This window comes from Amphiura filiformis, chromosome 10 (assembly GCF_039555335.1).
Source record: "Amphiura filiformis chromosome 10, Afil_fr2py, whole genome shotgun sequence".
Lineage (NCBI taxonomy): Eukaryota > Metazoa > Echinodermata > Ophiuroidea > Amphilepidida > Amphiuridae > Amphiura > Amphiura filiformis.
The window spans coordinates 43,502,658-43,522,999 of record NC_092637.1 but is presented as its reverse complement, the minus strand read 5'-3'; the positions used below and the strand labels follow the sequence as shown (position 1 = coordinate 43,522,999).

The 20,342-nt window shown below is 39.4% G+C and overlaps 1 protein-coding gene across 1 annotated transcript; it reads right to left on the bottom strand.

The window, feature by feature from the left end:
• Positions 1-2,163: 2,163 nt before the first annotated feature.
• LOC140161906 (dual specificity protein phosphatase 3-like) lies at positions 2,164-2,844 on the bottom strand. Its single transcript, XM_072185202.1, has one exon. The coding sequence runs from the start codon at positions 2,842-2,844 to the stop codon at positions 2,164-2,166; it is 681 nt and encodes a 226-aa protein (XP_072041303.1).
• Between the last annotated feature and the right edge of the window lie 17,498 nt (positions 2,845-20,342).

Here is a 20,342-nt window from a genome sequence, read left to right as displayed (position 1 = left end):
CATGGTAACTACTCTGTAGTTTATTGCATAGAGTTGATTAAGTCAATTTAGATATTCAACCACAAACTTGGCTTGAAGAGCATTTTCGAAGTATCATAGTGGGATAGATAAAATAAACAACCTCGTGAGGAAGTAAACGGATGATATGCCTAAATAATCTTTCATATAAAAAACCCCGATTCAATAAATCTATATAATAATACGCATCATCTGTGTGTCTGTCTGTCCGCCTATTTTCTCGGAGACTAGGGGTCGCACGTTCCTCAAACTTGTTGGGTGGGTGCATCTTGACCCCAGACAGAATAAGTTTGTTTTGGTTAATGGGTTAAGGTCACCCGAGGTCATCCAAGGGTCATCTGAGGTCAAATTAGTAAAAACTGTCGTGTGGGCATGAAACTTGGTGAGTACAGTCAACATTTAGAGCCAAATTTTAAGAAGGTCATTTTGGGGTCATTCGGGGTCACCTAGGGGTCATTTGAGGTCAAATTAGTAAACACTGTCGTATGGGCATGAAACTTGGCGAGTACAGTCAACATTTAAAGCCACATTTTAAGAAGGTCATTTTGGGGGCATTCGGGGTCACCTAGGGGTCATTTGAGGTCAAATAACTAAAAATGTTGTATGCGCATGAAACATTCAACGTTTAGAATCAAATTTTTGGAAAGTCATTTCGGGGTGTTTCGAGGTCACCCAGGGGTCACCTGAGGTCAAATTACTTAAAACTCATATGGGTATGAAACTTGGTTAGAATAGTTAACATTTAGAGGCAAGTTTTGGGAGGTCATATCGGGGTCAGCCGAGCTCAAAATTAGTAAAAACTGTCGTATGGGTATGAAACTTGGTGGGTACAGTCACCATTTAGCACCAAATTTTGTGACGGTCATTTAGGGGACACCAAGGGTCATCCGAGGTCAAGTTAATAAAAACTGTCGTGTGGGCATGAAACTTCACCATTTAAAGACAAATTTTGTGAAGGTCATTTAGGGGTCACCGGGGTCATCTGAGGTCAAATTAGTAAAAACTATCGGATGGGTATGAAACTTAGTGGGTACAGTCACCATCAGCCAGGTAATCGCGCCTAGTCTATATAATAATACTGGTAGCTGTCGGGGTGTCTGTCCGCCTATTTTGATCCGAGACAGAACAGGTTTATATTGTTAGTGGGTCGAGGTCACCCGAGGTCATCCGAGGTCAAATTAGTAAAAACTATTTTTCTCGGAGACTGGGGTTCACACGTTCCTCAAACTTGACGGGTGGGTGCGTCTTGACCCGAGACAGAACAAGTTTATATTGGTTAGTGGGTCAAGGTCACCTGAGGTCATCCAGTGGTCATGAGGTCAAATTAATTTTAAAAAACTGTCATGTGGGCATGAAACTTGGTAGATACAGTCAACATTTAAAGCTAAATTTTTGGAAGGTCATTTTGGGGTCACCAGGGGTCATCTGAGGTCAAATTAGTAAAGACTTGTATGGGCATTAAACTTGGTGGGTACAGTCACCATCAGCTAGGTAATCGCGACAGAGAACCGTCAAATACGGGTGACAGCCTAGTAAATAATCATAGGCCTATAAAATTACGTTGTTACTGTACTGATATAGTAAACTGAACTTCGACTACGTGTGTATGAAAAGCAATGTTTGTAGTTTAGATATCATCGTTTTAGTTTAAATCACGTGGAGAGTCTTCAGTATTGTCATTCAATGTATGTGTTTAATTGTTGTGCTGTTATATTTTATATTTGAATGAAATAATGATTGTCGTGGAAAAAAATTTACAAAGAAAGAGTCTTATGATTCAAATTTTACAAATAGATATACTGGAGAGAGTAGTTAATTAATGCGAATTTATGTTTAGACCCACTATTTATTTTCAAAACAGTCTATTTTATTTTCATTTCATCTTAATCTGCAGTTGTGTTTGTAGTTTCAATTAAATACGATGTAATCACATCGTTTCATCATCATCAGCAGCAGCAGCATTATCCATCATTGTTATCCCTCGTCGCGTCATCATCATCATCATCATCATTAGATAAGTGTCAGGAATACGCCATTTTAAATATTCACGGATTACGTGATGAGTTAAAACCTTGTGAATATGAACTGGGCTAAAGTTGGCTAGATTTGTTATTCAGTATGTTCATTATTTTTTGTTACACTATTTTAAATTTTTAAATTAGGCATGCTTTTGTCTTCTACGACCAAATTAGGTTTCCCGGGAGGGGCGTCTGTCCTTTTTGATTCTTTCACTTTTACTTCTAATTCGCACAAAAACTGTAGAAATCTTCGGTTTGGTGAAATCATCGGACGCTTAAAAACCATTTCTTTTAAAGCAGTCGATGCGCTGTAATCTCTGAAAACGATCAAGTATGCTGCGATGACGGTAGACGATCTGCTTTTTCCAACCTGACAATGTACCAAGATGCGTCCTCCGTCGATTATGGCCATCCGAATAAAAGCTATTGCGGCGTTAAAATTTCGTCTCATATCATATCCAAGGTCATCTTCCATCGGAACGTGTGTAAATTTGATACCACGTGATTCGTACGCATCAATGTGTTCTAAGCTAACTCGAGAATTTACATTCAGAACGTGAGTGAAACCTTGCTCTTTAAGCTGTTCAAACTGTATGGCGGAGTTGTAACCACTGATGAAGAGATTGGTTATTATTTCATCTGGTCTACAGTTGTCACTGTAACATAATTGATCACGGGAGTCAAAAAAGGTCGTCAGATCTTGTAATTGTCTTTGAACTTCGGGTACAATTAAATTCTGACCACTCACCTTTTTACCAGATATGTAACTGTCGAGGTACAAGGACGCATCGTAAAATTCAAAAGCCATTTTGCTTTCTTCGAAGTTATTTCTTTGTTGCCCAGGTCTGTGTTTATGCCAGATTATGTACTTTCAAGTCAGGCACGCGATTTTTTCATCATTATTTTCTTTTGGTCCGTTTTCGTAAATACATTGGTTTATTACTACGTACAATAACGACATCAACTGCTAGATTATAATGCTTAAATGAAAAATACTATTTAAAGTTTATTAAAAAAATACCTTGTTGTTATTGAAATCGATGAAAGGTTATAGATCTAATTGTACTATCTTAGCCATCTTCAATAATTATGTTTGATATCGTGCGTTCAAATGAATCACGTAACGCCACATAATTTATTCAACCGAAATAATATTTATAATGACCCTCAGGATAAACTGAGGTCCCAAAATGACATATAAATAATGAAAGTTCACGATGTCATTAATAAATATTTACGACATGACGTTATGTCGTGGTTATTCGAAAGTACGACGTGAACCTACATTAATGAAATCACTGCTTATAAATATTATCAATGACGTCATTGTTTAATATGCAACGTGCATCCTAATTACCCATGAATTCCTTATCTCAAGAGTGATAACAATAGCGACACGAGCTTAAAGCCGGTAATAGAAGCACCGAGATATCTGCCTTCTCATCAAAATGAGAGGTATAACGAAAGCAATTTAGTCATGGTGGGGCTGATGTACTATATACTCAAGATACCGTATTGACTAAGAATGTGAAGAAATAAAAAATTTCATATTTATCGATATTTAATGTTCATCAATTCGTAATGGGTTTTTTTCTGTCGATATGAGGTATTGATTAACTACACGAAAGAATAAAATTTACCTATTCCGATTTTAGTAAACACTCATTAAGTTCAACAAATGTATTCAGATAGCGATTCGGGAGATCCAACTTGGATCAGCCAAGATTGTTCCATCAGTTTTTGACATTTTCCAATAATAGGTTTTAAATGTTTGTAGGTCCGCATCCATTCGTCAAAATCCTTAAATTGACCACGAAAGCGTATCACGTTCCCAATCACGCTACCCTTTGTTGAGAACACTATCGTCTCAATCATGGTGGTGGAGTAGAAATCTAATTCCGTGATGAACTTGTTCAGAGATGCGCGTAAATTCACAACATGTTGCGTCCTGTAAGATCCCACTATAGTTTTGCCACATTTCGTCATCATTTCATCGTGAACGGGATCCGAATTTGTTACTCTGTCGTAATAGTTGACCGCCGTTTCAGGTATTTCTAGACATCGTAGGGCCTTTTTAACAGATACTCGCGTATCTGTCTGAATAAGAATGATGTAGTGAGAATCATAATTTGCTACTGTAACAGAGTGTACACCATTTGTTTCGATTAAGTCTACTTTAGCTTCTATTGTAGAGACAATTTTCCAAGCGAAAGAAGTAGGTGCCATAGTAAGGTCTTTACAAGCGTACAATGCCTTATTCAGTAAATGGTGCTGACTGAATGAGTTCTTTTATAAGACACGGATACCTTGATGGAACAGCGAGGTTTTGTTTGCACTTGTTCATGTATAAACGTCTGTGCGATTTTACAGCTAAAATGGTGGTGTTCAATTGTTCGGATTTTCGCATTAACGGCTTAAGTCAAAAACTCTCCAAATTAAGCGATCCACATATCGTTGCAGCAGCAGGGAGCGTTCGCTGTCTATTTCAATTGAAAACCAAAACCGATTCGAGAATCATACGTGTCGAAGATCTGACACTGCAAGCGCTCCAGAAAATTGGCTGTCGTAATTTCGACGAAGCGTTTATAAAATTGCAAAATTGTAGGTGGAGCGTTGAGAACAACGATCGAATAGCGTGTAGGTGGATTTGCGACAATGCGACTGACTTCGTTTATCTCGACATAGGTGACGTTTCCAGTCGCGTCATTTCGCGATTACAATGCGATCATCCAAAATGGTATGACGATCATAGACCAAAATTTGGTTCAATCGTTCAAGCGTTGAAGCGGGTTAAATTCAAAGGTGGTGCAGCATACGACCACGTTCCGATAATTTGCGGAAATCATTCGACAACGTTCGATATTCGAGAAGTGAGGGGCGATTTTGTCGACGTGTTAAACGACGAATATAATATCGACATCGAAACGTATTACCGTAGTTTGCGTACTTGGATCGATAATGACGCAATACCGTGGGTTCGTGAAGATCCGTTCACTCTAAAACTCCCTTTTCCACCCGTAATAAGTCTCAACACCGTAGCGCTGTGTTTCGATCGATTAGACCTTGTCGGCTGTGACGATATTCGACCCGACGAGGATTTTACCGAATGGAGAACGAATGGTGACGTTAAATCGATCATGTGTTTGCGTGGATACCCACCGGTATACGACGCTAAAAGGAACGAGCATTTACAGTTTAAATGGCCGATGTATTTGAAAGAGGAAAGCGGAAGTCGCGTATTGTCTGAAACTGGTTATTCAACGATCGATGATCTGCTTAAATCGTTGCATTCGTTTTACCGACGTAAACGAAGTCCGGTATCTTTCAACGAGGCAACCCTGGTTTGGACCGTGTCAGTTCCAGTTGGAAACCGGACATGAAAGATCGTTACGTAGCAAGGGTTGTGTCAGTTTGCGCGTTTGTGTCATACGTGATCGAAATCATATTGCAAGCCGACGTGTATCCGCCCGTAGACTGGTACGCGGTATTCATACCGGCGTTTTTCTACTTATTGACAACGCATACGAGAACTAGCGCTTCGTCGGAAATAGATGGAGCGCTGATTACGTTATCTCGGGCAGCTTTGGTCGTGTCGACCGGTGTATCGTTCCTTTACCACTTGCGAGAGTTGTGCGGTCCCTGCGGATATACACCCTTATCATTTCCTACGTCCTGCGACTCTCCCAATAACGGTGAATGGTCGGAGTGCGAACATAAATTGCATTCTGCAGACGAGAGCCTCATTGATCAAAGCAAATGTCCATGGGTTCGTCTTGGATCCCAAATCGGTTCATTTTATTACGCAACTGCATTTATATTCCGTTTCGGCGCCGGTTTTGTTTTACCATTAGCTATACACGGTTTTTTGAATAGCGAGTGGAGAAGAGTAGCCTTAAAGGCCACACTGACTAATTGCGTCGCTTTGTACGCCATTGGCACGCTCGTCTTAATTTCTTGTTTTTTCGTCGAGACCTTGACGTCAAAAGTGTATTATCCATCTTACTCTTGGGAGCCGTGTACGCTGTATATAATCGCTGGAATCGCGGCTTTCTGGAGAGAACGCTACGGCGTTTCCGAGAGCCCTCGACTAACAGAATCATTTGATCGAGTCGAACGTATCGTGACTATAGCCAGCGTCATCTGCTCCGCTTGCGACATAACGAGAAATCAATTACTCTACTCTTGGGGGATTTGCGCCACCGATGGTCAAATCAAAACCGTATGCAATGTAAACGAAGGTTCCCTGGATGAGTGCCTTCGGGGTATTTTGGCATCTAGCGCGATTCTTTCGGAAATTAGAAATTGCCCGGTTAACAAATTAGGACGTGCCTGGGCGAGGGTAACTACAGGTAGCCAGTATTTAAGAGCGACTGTCGTGTTTCTGCACCATTCTTTGTCGATAGCCACGAACGATCGGCTGATATTAGTTACTTCGCAAAAGCCCGAGGGAAAAAACGAATCAAAATGAACTATCGGACGATATTTGCCTGTTTAAACCTTATTGCTCATAAACCTCTCGACCTCAACGACACAGTCACCGAATTGTGGATACTGAATAAGAGCACGACGCCGTTCAAAATAACGCCCGAGTTAATTACGAATCGGCTTAGTAACAATTGGCTTTCCGCAGAAACGATAGCAGAGCCCAATTCGTGGCAACCGATACACTCGTTGTTATTAGCTGCTGGAACAACGTCTACGTTGGCGTTACTGCTGTTCGTCTGGGTACTCGTTCTTAACTGCTTTATAATGAGAAAGTATCGAAAAGATAATGATAAAGAAGACGGAATCTACGCGGAAATTCCGTCAAAAGGTACGCATTACGAGATTCCTAAACATTACACCATTCAACATGGAAATGTTCGTTCTCACTACCCTTACGAAGACGTTTAGGTTTTGTTAGGAATCGTCTTCAAATTCACACGGTACTTTGGACGTATAACTTTTCTAGATGCGTAAATAGAGCGTGGGTTTTATCGTTTATACCATCAGGCAAAGTATTGCCAATGCTGGTTGGGAATATCTCTTAACACATTCAACCCTCGATAACTTCATTAATAATTAATTCAATTATTACAGAATGCAAGTTATATTATCCCAGTATATCCTTGCTTGAGACTATTTCGTATCCTTTGACATTGAATCGCTTTTAATATTTGCGTATGCCTATATATAAATGCTTTATATGTGTAATGAATTCATGAGGAATATACATTTGCTTCTGACTCGGCATATTTCCCAAAATTAAGAATCACTTATTATATTTCCAAATGTGAAAAGGCAGCATTCTAATGAATTATATAATAATAGCTTCTGCAGCGATTACCCCCCCAACAACATGGACGACAATTTGTATAAAAAAATACACGATTAAGCGTGTTGAAATGTGTTTGCAATCTTATTATTATTTTGATGGATTTATTTATTTCCTTAAATATTAAGCAGAACGGGAATATTGGGAAAATAATATCTATTTTCTATTCTATTTTTTCATTTCAGCTTAATTTAGCAGTTGTGTTTGTAATCGCAATTAGAAATATTTTAATAAACATGTTATAAATATTTGTATATTAACTTTCTTTGATGACTCGTGGTAAATTTATTGATCTAATTGTATTTTTATTGATGCGATGACGCGGCTAGTGATCGGATGATGATGATGATGATGATGATGATTATGATGGTGATGTTTGACGATGATGATAAATGAAAATGATGATGATGATGATGATGAAGATGATAATGATGTTGACGACGATGATAAATGAAAATAATGAAAATGATGATGATGTTGACGATGATAATAAATGAAAATGATGATGATGTTGACGATGAAAATAAATGAAAATAATGATGATGATAATGATGATGATAAATGATAGATGATAGATGATGTTGATGATAGATGATAAATGAAAATGATGATGATAGATGATAAATGATGATGACGAAGATGATAATGATGTTGACGATGATGATAAATGAAAATAATGATGATGATAATGATGATGATAAATGATAGATGATGTTGATGATAGATGATAAATGAAAATGATGATGATAAATGATGATGATGACGAAGATGATAATGATGTTGACGATGATGATAAATGAAAATAATGATAATGATGATGATGATGTTGACGATGATAATAAATGAAAATGATGATGATGTTGACGATGAAAATAAATGAAAATGATGATGTTGACGATGATGATAAATGAAAATAATGATGATGATAATGATGATGATAAATGATAGATGATGTTGATGATAGATGATAAATGAAAATGATGATGATGATAAATGATAAATGATGATGATGACGAAGATGATAATGATGTTGACGATGATGATAAATGAAAATAATGATAATGATGATGATGATGTTGACGATGATAATAAATGAAAATGATGATGATGTTGACGATGAAAATAAATGAAAATGATGATGTTGACGATGATGATAAATGAAAATAATGATGATGATGATGATGATGATGATGTTGACGATGATAATAAATGAAAATGATGATAATAAATGAAAATGATGATGATGATGTTGACGATGATAATAAATGAAAATGATGATGATGATGATGATGATGATGATGATGATGATGATGATGATAGATGACAAAAGAAAATGATGATGATGATGATAATGATGATGATGAAGAAGATGATAATGATGTTGAAGATGATAATAAATGAAAATGATGATGATGATGATAGATGATAAATGAAAATGATGATGATAAATGATGAGGAGGATTAATACAAAAACAAACATGCTTAGCATATAATTTTATTTTTAACATGCAGTTACCCAGCAAACACAAAATGTTTTGCAAAAGATTGTAAGAAAACGTTTAAACGTCGGGTTATATAAAGTGCATATAATGTTTTTATAAAATTAAAACACATTTTTTGATAACTTACTGCAAACATTTTTACATAATGTTATGTTAGTGCTGAGAAAATATTTGGCATATTAAAAATAGTTTACAATAACATATTGAAAATTTGTTGTAGTGTGTTTTTATACAAAATGTTTTAAAACATTTGCGTGACCTTTATATAACCCGATATTTAATGTTATTAAAACGTTTTTACTTAAACCAAAACTCAAAATGTAATTTGTTAAAACGTTTTTAAAACATTTTTGTGCTTGCTGGGTATGCATATCTATTTATTGTAAAAGTCGGTTTGGCCTTGCAGAAAATATTTGACATGCTCTTTTAATGATAAAGACATAGTTGGTTGACGGTAAAATGTTTGCGCACTCATAAATTGACCTTTGAAGGTACTGGATATTATGTTCACTGCCCCCCCCATCCCACAGCCACCCAATTAATGGTATTTCGCTAATTAATAATTAATCTAGTGTTGGTTCCGGGATTGATTTCAAAATCAATATCAAACATTAATGTTTGCCACTCATGTTACTCGTAATGTTTAAATAAGGTTACTTGATTAAATCCATCATTTTCTGCCATCATCATCTTTTTAAAATCATCACCACCACGATCATGATAATCATCTGACATCATCATCATCATCATCATCATCATCATCATCATCATCATCATCATCATCATCATCATCATCATTATCATCACCAATAGAAATATAAATCATATATTATTAGTTGTTATTATCAGAAAATCAAATTATTGTTTTATTACTTCACGCACAGTTTGCAATGACAACATCAACTGCTAGATCATGCTGAAATGAAAAAAAAACCCAATAGCCTACTTAAAGTATATTTTGAAAAAAAAAACACCTTCTTTGAAGAAAATCTAAATAAAATCAAATTACATATTGTATCTATTTGATATTACGTAATCATTGCCAATGTAATTGCTCGTTTTGGAAAAATACAGTCATGGAGTAATAACTTCGTACGCATTCCCCTGTCCCGTAATGTCACGTTTTATTTCCGAGTCTTGAATGGCGTACCAATGGTTCCAACAGCATCTATGAAACATTTCCACAGCAGATTCTGCGGCAGCTTTGGCAACGGCCGTAGTTAAGTCAATCCCACGATCGATCGGAGAGGTCTGCGTCGCTAGATTACATTTCACAATTTCTTCGGTAGCCACGGGTCGTCGCTTGAATCTATCCTTCCAGTATTCGCCTTGAACGACAAATGTTTCACGCACTGATACAATCCCAAATCCTTCTCGTTTTCTCTCACCACTGACAAACGTGGCTTGTTCGATGACTTCTGCAAATAGCTTAGCAGGCGTCGTCTCCTTCCGGTAACTCTTCAACATTATTCGAATAAATTCGTCTACGTAGTATGGGTAGACAATGCGATGCAAAGCAGCGGCAAAATTATGTTTTATGCGCGCGGAGACGTAGCCCCTGTAAGTGAACCGTCTCTTCACCATTTGGTAGCATTGCTCGTAAAGCGTGCGGCCATTGGCGATGTTTGCCATGGAGATACCCATCAGCCGACAATTACCGACGGACAATGTTAGTCGCGTCGGCTTGTCAGTTATCTGTGCAGTGTGGACGACTTCAGTGGTCAGCATCGCGTTTAAAAACGCTAGCGACAATGCTTTGGCGTGCTGTCTTTGAAACGTGTTGCCGTAGGTTATTGCCCATCCGTCAAAAGCTTGAAAATAGTCCTCCCTCATTTCTGCAGAGAGTTTGCTTTCCCGCCATAACACTTGATGTTGTAGACCTGCGCACAGTTTAGCTACTGGATAATCCATGTGTCTACCAGTGAGAGCAACAGTTACTGTTTGAGTTCCAATTCAATCTGGAGTTTATATCTGTTCGGTCTAGAGTATTAGACGTCGTCCTGGCGGTTCCAAACGTTGTGGCGCGTGCGATTTCAAAAGTCCCGTGGCTATCGGCGCTTCCTTGGAAGGCTTACACGTGTCAGGATCTACCAGCACAAGGCCTTGGTCAAAACGTACCGTGGAAATATCCAGAGTGTCTTTGAAGGACGAATCGCTATGCTCGTTGACACCTAGATATCCCAAATTTCGAGTTTTGAAAACGAGAGGGTTAAATTGTGACCCATCGACGTACTGACGTCCCTGAACGCTGATTGGCGAAGCTCCGTGCTGTAGAACTATAGGACGAATTAGATCGTCGTGGAATCCTTGTCTGTTAAAGTACTGTGGATTTTTCGCCTTCGTTAACAAAGTATAGACCCCTTCACCGGGATCAAAGTCTATGCCCCAGAATGGGTGGTTTTTCTGACCAAAAGTTACGTGGGCTTCCGAATTGCCTACCACTGCGAAAGGATTCGATGAGTACGTAGACGTAATGTCGTCGTCTTCAGCTACGGTCGTAGCGTGATTGCCATCAGTGCCGGAAAAGCGACCGTTTATAGATTGAATGGACGAATTTTCCACCGGATCGTAGGATGAAGGCAGTGGAATAGCGAGGAAGTCCCCGATTTGCTTGTCAGGTTCGTAAATAACACTTCCCATTCCGCGTACGTAACCCAAGCAGCAAACGTTGTGTTGCGTTCGCGTATTGTCGATAGGATTACGGTCAACATATACCCCTTCCACCCTTAGATCTGCTTTGTAGGCGGCCGTATTCGTCTCCGTCGACGTCACTATGCCATTGCCTACGAAATAGGCCCTATGGTTTAACCCCGTTCTAAGCATGGCTATACCCGCCGTACGAACGGTCACTGTTCTAGTAAGCATGAACGCAGTGTTTATCGAAACGTTCTTCGTGAGAAGCATTCGAGTCGTCGTGGGATTCTGCAGAAAAGAGATGAAAAGGAGCGCGTAACATCGTACAGTAAACGTTTGTGCCTCTAATTGGGAGATTCTGTTTATGCGATACGAATAGTTAAAGTTGATAAAGTCACGATCGATTGAGTAATCTTCCACGTCGGACGTGTCTCGAGGGAGCGTTACCCACGAATGGTAAGGGGAAAGTTTAGACACTACGGTGAGATCTGGTTTCGAAGGATACAATGTCGTTTTAGTGACGAAAGTATAGGGGCATCTGAGGATATTAAAATGGCAGTTATGGTGTCCGGGAACGGAATGAAAATAGACGTCATCGATTTGATCAACTTCCACGTTACCAACGGCTACTATACGAGGAGAGAGCAGACGTAAAATGATTCGATGATAGATGACGGCGTATTGCCTGATCTTCATAAAGTTTTCGTCACTCCCTTCATTCACATTCGTGAATAACCGTTGTAAGGTTCGTTTTCCCGGTGTCGTAAAGAGCCACGTATGGGTGTAATTGTCGCACGATGCCACTAATTTGTAGTAGGCATCAAGTATCTCATCTATGCGTACAAAAATGAGATCAACACCGGCAGATGCGTGCTTCGAAGCTTTTACAACTATGTCATCCGCATCCGATATGGACGTGTCTGTTAAGACGCTCTGTAAGATTAGCAGCTGATCGTAATTGATAAAATGCGTAAAACCTTCATTTCTAATGACGTCTTCAAACATATAGTGACGCACAGGGTGCGTATTATCAGCGTCTAGCAACTCCCTAAAGTCCGTTTCGTAAAATGTTTTCAGAAATTCGATATCTTTCTGCGTCCATTTTAATTCCATGCAACCGTTGAGGTAGGTGGTGCCGAGCGTAAAGTCGTCATTCGGTGCAAGCACCGCACTCATGATGGTCATCGCCGATAATACGTCACCGTTATCGACTGGTGACGTGTCTACATCGCTGTGTCCGTATGATATGCTCGCCTCGTACGTTTTACTCTCGGGATCGAAATATACCTTTCTACTCGGCCGGAATTTTGACACATCATCGGTACCATCGTAGGGCCTCTCTACAGCCGCGTAGAATTGGTGGGGTGACAGTTTGTCACGAAGCGTGAGAAGAGACGCGTCGCAAGCGAGAAGTTGATTATACTGCCCCGGATCGTACGTTTCTTCGTGTAGGTATCCACCTTTCGTCACAACATCGAGCATTTTAACGTGCGCATCGGCGCCTCTCTCGAGATCTGTAACGCAAATTGAATTCCAATCAACGTCTTTGACATTCTCGAATTTGATTCGCCTCGTCACTGATCGCGACGGGTTGCAACCAATGACGACAAAACTGTTGAACGTTACCATAAGTTCGGCCGGGTTACTTCTGACGTCATTTACGGTAACATTAGGCGCAGCGACAACGTATTTCCACGAGCCATTCACGTTGATGGCGTACATGGGACTATCGTGGTATTCACCGCCTTTAAATTCTAGAATGTCTTTCTCGCGCAATTCCTTCCTCACGGAATCTAAGCACGTGTAATACACCTGTCGTCTGGCCGCCTCTTGATCGACGGTAACGAGTCTGTCCATTAGACGATTGATCATTACGGGATGCATGACGTACGTGTCCGCGTCTTTTTTATCCCCTAGAGTACCGTCGAATTTTAAGCTGTTATCTAAATCGACTAGAACGGCCAATGTATCGGTTCGCCTAAAATTCCATGCGCAAAACATATCGATAGCTTTTCGAGAATGACTGAAGAATAAATCTGCTTTATTGACGCGATCGGGATTAACCTTTTTTCGAAATTCCACGTAATCTAACGTAGGCCCTGCCATTATGCGTTTGTAGATGTCTTCCCGGAAAGTCATCTGCGTGCTATTTGCGAGTTGCATACACTTTAGTTTCCACGAATCCAGTAGTACACCATCGTCTGCGCATTTTTGAATAACCTCTGCACTGAAATCGATGGAGCCGCCAAACATGTGACCGGCATACTCCCTTGTGACCTTAAACATTCCCATTGCTGAAAGTTCAGAAGTTGCCGTGCATTTGTCGAGACACGCAGAAGGCAATACCAATTCTGTCATGGAAAATGTTTTTGAGCCCCTGTAGAGTACGCAAGGACTTATCCACCATGTTTTGTCGGTCTCGTCGCTCGGCGGGCCGACAGCTTCCAAAATAATCTGATTGGACAAACGAACATCTTGTTTAAGTATCGTATCGCGATCCGATACCGTTTCTCCTATTCTTTGCTGCCCTATGTACCCTGGTTGACCGGCGATTGAAAGTAACCTTCGCTCGGGAAAGGCATTTTCAAGCGCAATGTCGATTAAGCTTAAAGGTTCTAACCCCAAATACGGTTGTACGGGAGCTTGATAATCCATCTCGTAGCAATATGTCGAAATATTAAAAACGTTAATAGCTATCGGCTGAGATAGAATACAATATCCAATCGAATCAGCGATGTTCAATATTTATTCGTTAATTCGGTAATGCTTTCTAACAAGGTGTAATTAGTCAAAGCGACTTTCAGACGTCCAGAAAACTCAATTCTAGGATTTTATCCAATATGACCTTTGACCTGACGTCTGCAAAATATTCCCAGATCATGAGGTTTGTTGTCGCGGAGTTTGAGTCCCGTGCCTCTTAAAGGTGTGCTGAAAATGCAACTCTAAAATTTAACCCCAGATGACCTTTGACCTTGCCCATGAAAAACGTTCCAGATGTTAACCTAGTCGCGAGGTTTGTTGTCACCGAGATTGAGCCCCGTACCCCTAGAGATGTCCAGAAAAAGCATTTCTAAGATTGCCCTCTGCATGACCTTTGACACGAACTCTGCACAATGTTTTACTGGGCATGAGGTTTGTTATCACTGAGTTTGAGCCCCACACCCCTAACATATATCCAAATAATGTAGTTGCAAGATTTAGCCCCTTAATGACCTTTGACCCCAACTCTGTGAGCAACCTATGGGCACTGGGTATAGCCGATGCATAAGTGCAAGTGACGTCATTGTGCTATATAATGTGGCAGAAGAAGTATTTCGAAGGTATTTGGTTATATACCAGAAATTTCCCCATAAACAGGGGTCAGGTCAAAGGTCGTGTAAGGATCAACTTAAAATTGCCCCAACCCAGTGGCAAGAAACCTCATGATCAAGAGAACGTACCAAATTTCATTCAGTGGGTCGAAGGTCACATGATCCAATCTTAAAATTGCTCCGAATGAGCTCAAACTCGCTGACAACAACCCTCATGATCGACAGGAAACATTTTGCAATGGTCAGTGGGAGAAAGGTCATCTAGGTCAAATTTTAAATTGCCCGTTTAAACTTTTAAATAGAGTCAGTGGGTCAATTACTCACTGCGTACAAGATGAAAACAACCAGGGGGGCATTTTGCAGAGGTCAGGTCATGGCTCCAAAACATGCAACACGCACCACCCAGTTAGGTTTGTGGTCTATAGTTTCATTTGCATCTAGTTTTGTATAACAATTGCAATTATTGCAAAGTGTAGGCCTAAACCATTAGTATTTTGTGCAGTTATACATACATACATACACTTAGAACTAAAAAAGAAAGACATTAAAGGGCAATGATAAATGCATCAGAAAACTGCAGCTTGAAGAAAAAAATTGACCCAACTGCACTACTCGGAAATAAAAACGGACTATAGACCTATTTCATAATACTATTAGCATTATTGAAGTCCTTTTAATAATTAAATAATATATCGGTGTTTTGATGCGCCTATAATATACTAGATAAGCCATTAAAATCATATCAGTGAAAGTATGACAACATTTGTAAAAATAGATATTTAAAAATGCAATAAAACAGAACAATACAAAAATGTATAGCTATAACGCTTATCATCAACATGTTCATACGTACATCGTTCATACCTCGTCATCACTGAAAACCAAATCCGAGTCACAATGACTCATCAACACGAGCCCAGCGCTATGTCTAAAATGACCCAGTTAAGTGAGTCAGTAAAACGTTTTATTGACTCACTTAACCGGGTCATTTTACACCTAGAGTGTGACTAACAAAGATAAGCCCAGCCTTGACTCACATGGTTGAGTCAAGCTATGTCTAAAATGACCCAGTTAAATGAGTCAGTAAAATCTTGAGTCAGCGTGACTAACAAAGATGAGTCCAGCCTTGACTCGCATGAGTGAGTCAAGCTATGTCTAAAATGACCCAGTTAAATGAGTCATTAAAACTTTGAGTCAGGGTGACTAACAGATGAGTCCAGTCTTGACTCATATGGCGATTTTAGCTATGGCTAATTTGACCCAGCCAAGTGAGTCAGTAAACAATCCATGATGACTGACAAAGATGAGTCATCTCATGAACAGTTTAAGCTGCCCATTTCAATGGTATTGGATATCCATAAGTGTGTTTAATAGAATGGCGATACATACTCCAGAAATTATTCTTCAAAGACGAACGGGAAGAAAATTCTAATATATTTGTTTGAAAATGTAAAATCAATCAGTGGTGTTAAATAGCATTTTCATCATCCGTGGTTTTATTTAATATTAATTCAACTCCGTATAATATTTACCTTTTAGAGAAGGTCATGCAGAGACTAGTACTCATCACAATAATTATTTGTTAGCCAATGTTATTTATTTTATGTTTAATTATGGTTTGTTGCACTGAGTTTTAATATACCAAACTGAGTCAGCGTGACTAACAAAGATGAGTCCAGACTTGACTCACGCGCTGATTCAAGTTATGTCTCAATCAGGTTTGTCTAAACTGACCCAGTTTCTATAGTTTTAGACTACATTGTAATTGGTGGCATCGACATTAACAAAGTGATAAGATTAGTTTTGCATTTATGGTATAGGTCATAACGTATCTGGATATTTCATTAATATTTTCATTTATTCATTCAGTTTTATTGTTTATACTAATAGGCTTACTTAGTTGTGCTAATTAGTGAAAGTGACTCAATCAGTCTAGTCAGTGTCTCTTTAGTAACGAGATAAGTGATTTTATACAAACAGACTACATTAGCTGAGTCACAATCATTTGATATTGCTGTTGAAATCACTTTGATGAGTACGTGTGACTCATTTTAAATTAAGTATAGTCAATGTCATCTGAATTACCAAGATGAGTTAAATTTGGTTGGCATTGATTGCTGAACTTTTCATGTCGGAGCCCTTTGATACAGATTGACTAATCTAGATGAGTTGCCTCTGGTTGATTATTGTTGCCGGACTCATAACTGATGCTCGCTACGACTCAATTAGTCTAGTCAATAGCCTTTTGACTTTTTCTGAATATGTCATTTGAATATTGGCTAATCTAGATTAGTCATATTTAATTGCTATTGCTGCCGGACTCATATTGATGAGTCCATGTGACTCGCTTCGACTCACTTAGTCTCGTCAATATCTTATTAACTATACTGAATAACCAAGATGAGTCATGCGATACAAATTGACTAACATATATGAGTCACGACTGGTTGTCATTATCGCCAGACCCGATTAAATGAGTCCCCAGCAAACACAAAACGTTTTCGACATTATTCGCAAAAGGTTATAAAAGGTTGTCATAAAACGTTTTAAAAACATTTCTGAAAACTTGGTACAAATCATTCTAAACAGAATGTTATTTTGGTGTTGAAAAAATATTTTGCCAAAAAAATGTTTGCCCAAAATATTTACAATAACGTTTTTAAAATGTTTTCACCACCTTTATATAACCAGACATTTAAATGGTATTAAAACGTTTTGTAACAAATATTTTAAGAACATTTCTGTGTTTGCTGGGTGCAAATATTTTAACATAACGTTATTTAAGTGTTGACAAATATTTGGCCAAAAATGTTTGCAAAAATAGTTTACAATGACATTTCGAGAACATTTTAAAAATATTGTTGTAGTGTGTTTTCATGCAAAACGTTTTAAACGATTTCATGACCTTCATATAGCACGATATTTTAATGTTATTAAAACGTTTTGACCTAAACCAAAACCCAAAATATAACTTATTTAAAACATTTTTAAAAACGTTTTTTGTGTTTGCTGGGTCATTTGACTCGGATTTGGTTTATTAATTAACACGATTAACTATGATCAGACAGGAATATACTCTTTTACGACCAACTTGCTCTTGACACGGTACCAACAAAAAATCGAAGTAGACCTATTGAAAGCAGTTATACCTTAAATTATGAATTTAATTTAATGAATCGATAATGTGACAAATATAGGCCTAACAAAATACATTTTTAATACATTTTTAATGCGTACGAAGAGCTATTCGTCCTTCGGCGAATGCATCCACGTCTTCAGTCGCTGTACCTAAAACAAGAGCGTCATTTTCGCCAGAAATGCAATGCGCAAATTTAACGAATTGATTCATCAGTTCAGTCAACGCAAATTGTTCTTTCTCATCGGTAAACAGTTGGGTGAAATCATCCCGGGTGATCGTCCCGTCTTTCCACTTTTCCAGGGTACTTGAATCTCCGCTTCCGGATACAATTTTGCGTCTCAAAATCGTTGCAACATGGCCGAATACGGACACAAACGCCTTACGGGCTCTTTCCATTTCAAAATTCGAAACGTTCGCGTCGGGAGGTGATGACTTCATATGTCGAAAGTAATCGCGGCAGTCTCGCAACCTTTCCGATGTATTGATCGGGAAACGACCGTAAGTGGCAAATTTATAGGATTTGTATTTTTCCATGTGTTTCTTACACTCTTGCGACGTGGGCAGACGCACATAAACGTCTTGTCCGCTGCGTATGACCTCTCCGCCGGTATTTACAAACTTGGTTTGTGGTGAATGCGTAACGACTGAAAATAAGCGACCCTTGTCTACGTCAGTCATCTCTGTCGAAGCCACTCCCAACACTCTGAACGAATGACGGGACAGAGTTTCTGAGAGAATCATTGGAAGTCCATGTGGCGATGGCCAAAATCCGGGACTCGGATAGTTGGGGGATACTCGACCTAAAATAACTTGGCCAGGAACTAGCGTAGTTTCTTTAGAGGGCGGATAACGTAATTGGTTTTTTTCGTCCGTCGAATTATTATTGTTGATGTATTGCTTATCGAGGCGATAGGCTATAGATACTCCTCTGACGGGAAACGCCTTGATTTGGTCCATCGTCTTTAATAACGCCTATCTTTCCAATAGTTAAACGAAATCGGTTCTGTAGGCCGAGCGGATTCGAAGTTCGCGTCTACCTTTTCCACGGCGTTCTTGATTTTTTTGGGTCTTGTTTCCGGCTCCACAGAATCGACGTCTTCGCGTATTTGTCGTTTCGTACCGGAAGCCGCTTGTTTCAATAGACTGAGTTTTGTTTCTAAACATTTATAGTAATTATCTACTTGCCCTTTTAAGTTTTGCACGATTTCCCGTTCTTGATCTCTACGATGGGCATCAATAAAATGGTCCACCATTTTGTTGACGTCGTCTTGGTTTGAGTCGTCGTTTACCCGGTCCTCTCCACGGGGCCACTTTTCGGTGAGAACCGTCAACAACCGTTTCAAATCTTTGGCAGCGCGCGATTGTCGTTTTGACGCAGATTCAACGGTGTCACGGACAGTTTCGAAGGATGCACTGACCAGATCAAATTTTTGCCAAACGTCGTTAATGTTCGCGATCTGATTTCGAAGTTTGTCTACGTCGTCTTTGCGTTTCTTGAGCTCCGAATCACACTGACCATCGACGCATTTGGATAAGTGATCCAAAATATCTTTTAGCTGAACCGACCAGCACTCTAAACGTCGGTCGATAGTTTTCTCAAAGTCTTCAGCCCGTCTGTCCCTGTCGTTAATAATCTTCATAACGTTCTCGGCTTCCTTGGTCGGAATTGACTTTAATACGGCATTGAGAGTCTCGGCTTCTTTCATCAATTCATTAACCGTAGACTCGGATATTTTGTCGTCATTGGCAGGCAATCCGTTCGGTTTTGCGTTTAAAGGATCTGGCTCCATGATTACGTTTTTCGAACAGTCTTGATACTGACGTTTATACGTCTTCGTCAAGGGATAACCAAAGGCTCGACAAACTTCAGTCAACGAGGCAGTGGACACATAAATACCGGCAGTACCCACACGTTTGCCAGTACGTACCAGAGAAATTTCAACACATTGCGTATGATCCGACTCCAAGTAGCTCAATGAAACACAACGATAGTGGTCAATTGTAGGTGCCGAAAGAAAGTCGGGGTCGGAGATTCTTAACAGTACAGCGACGGCAAAAGGATTCCACTTATAAGACGTGTCCAACCACCAATTGTGGACCGATCCTATACCTTGCGAAGAAAATATTGCACTTTGATGGCTAGAATCACGTGGCATTTCGTGCTTCCAACGAACTGGTAACCCCGTTAAGCGCCAACTCTTTACCTCCTCTACCGTAACGTCGTAACGACCGTCCCTCACATCACGCCATGTTTGTTTAACGTCGGTAACGACGTATGCCACGAAGTATTTCATCCGCTGAGCGTTTTAGCGTGAGATTTTTTCTCCCCTTCTTTCTTTTTCGACGCAAAAATTCCGTGGAAAACTCGAATATTCGTTGGACGATGTCACGTTCTTGAGTTTTATA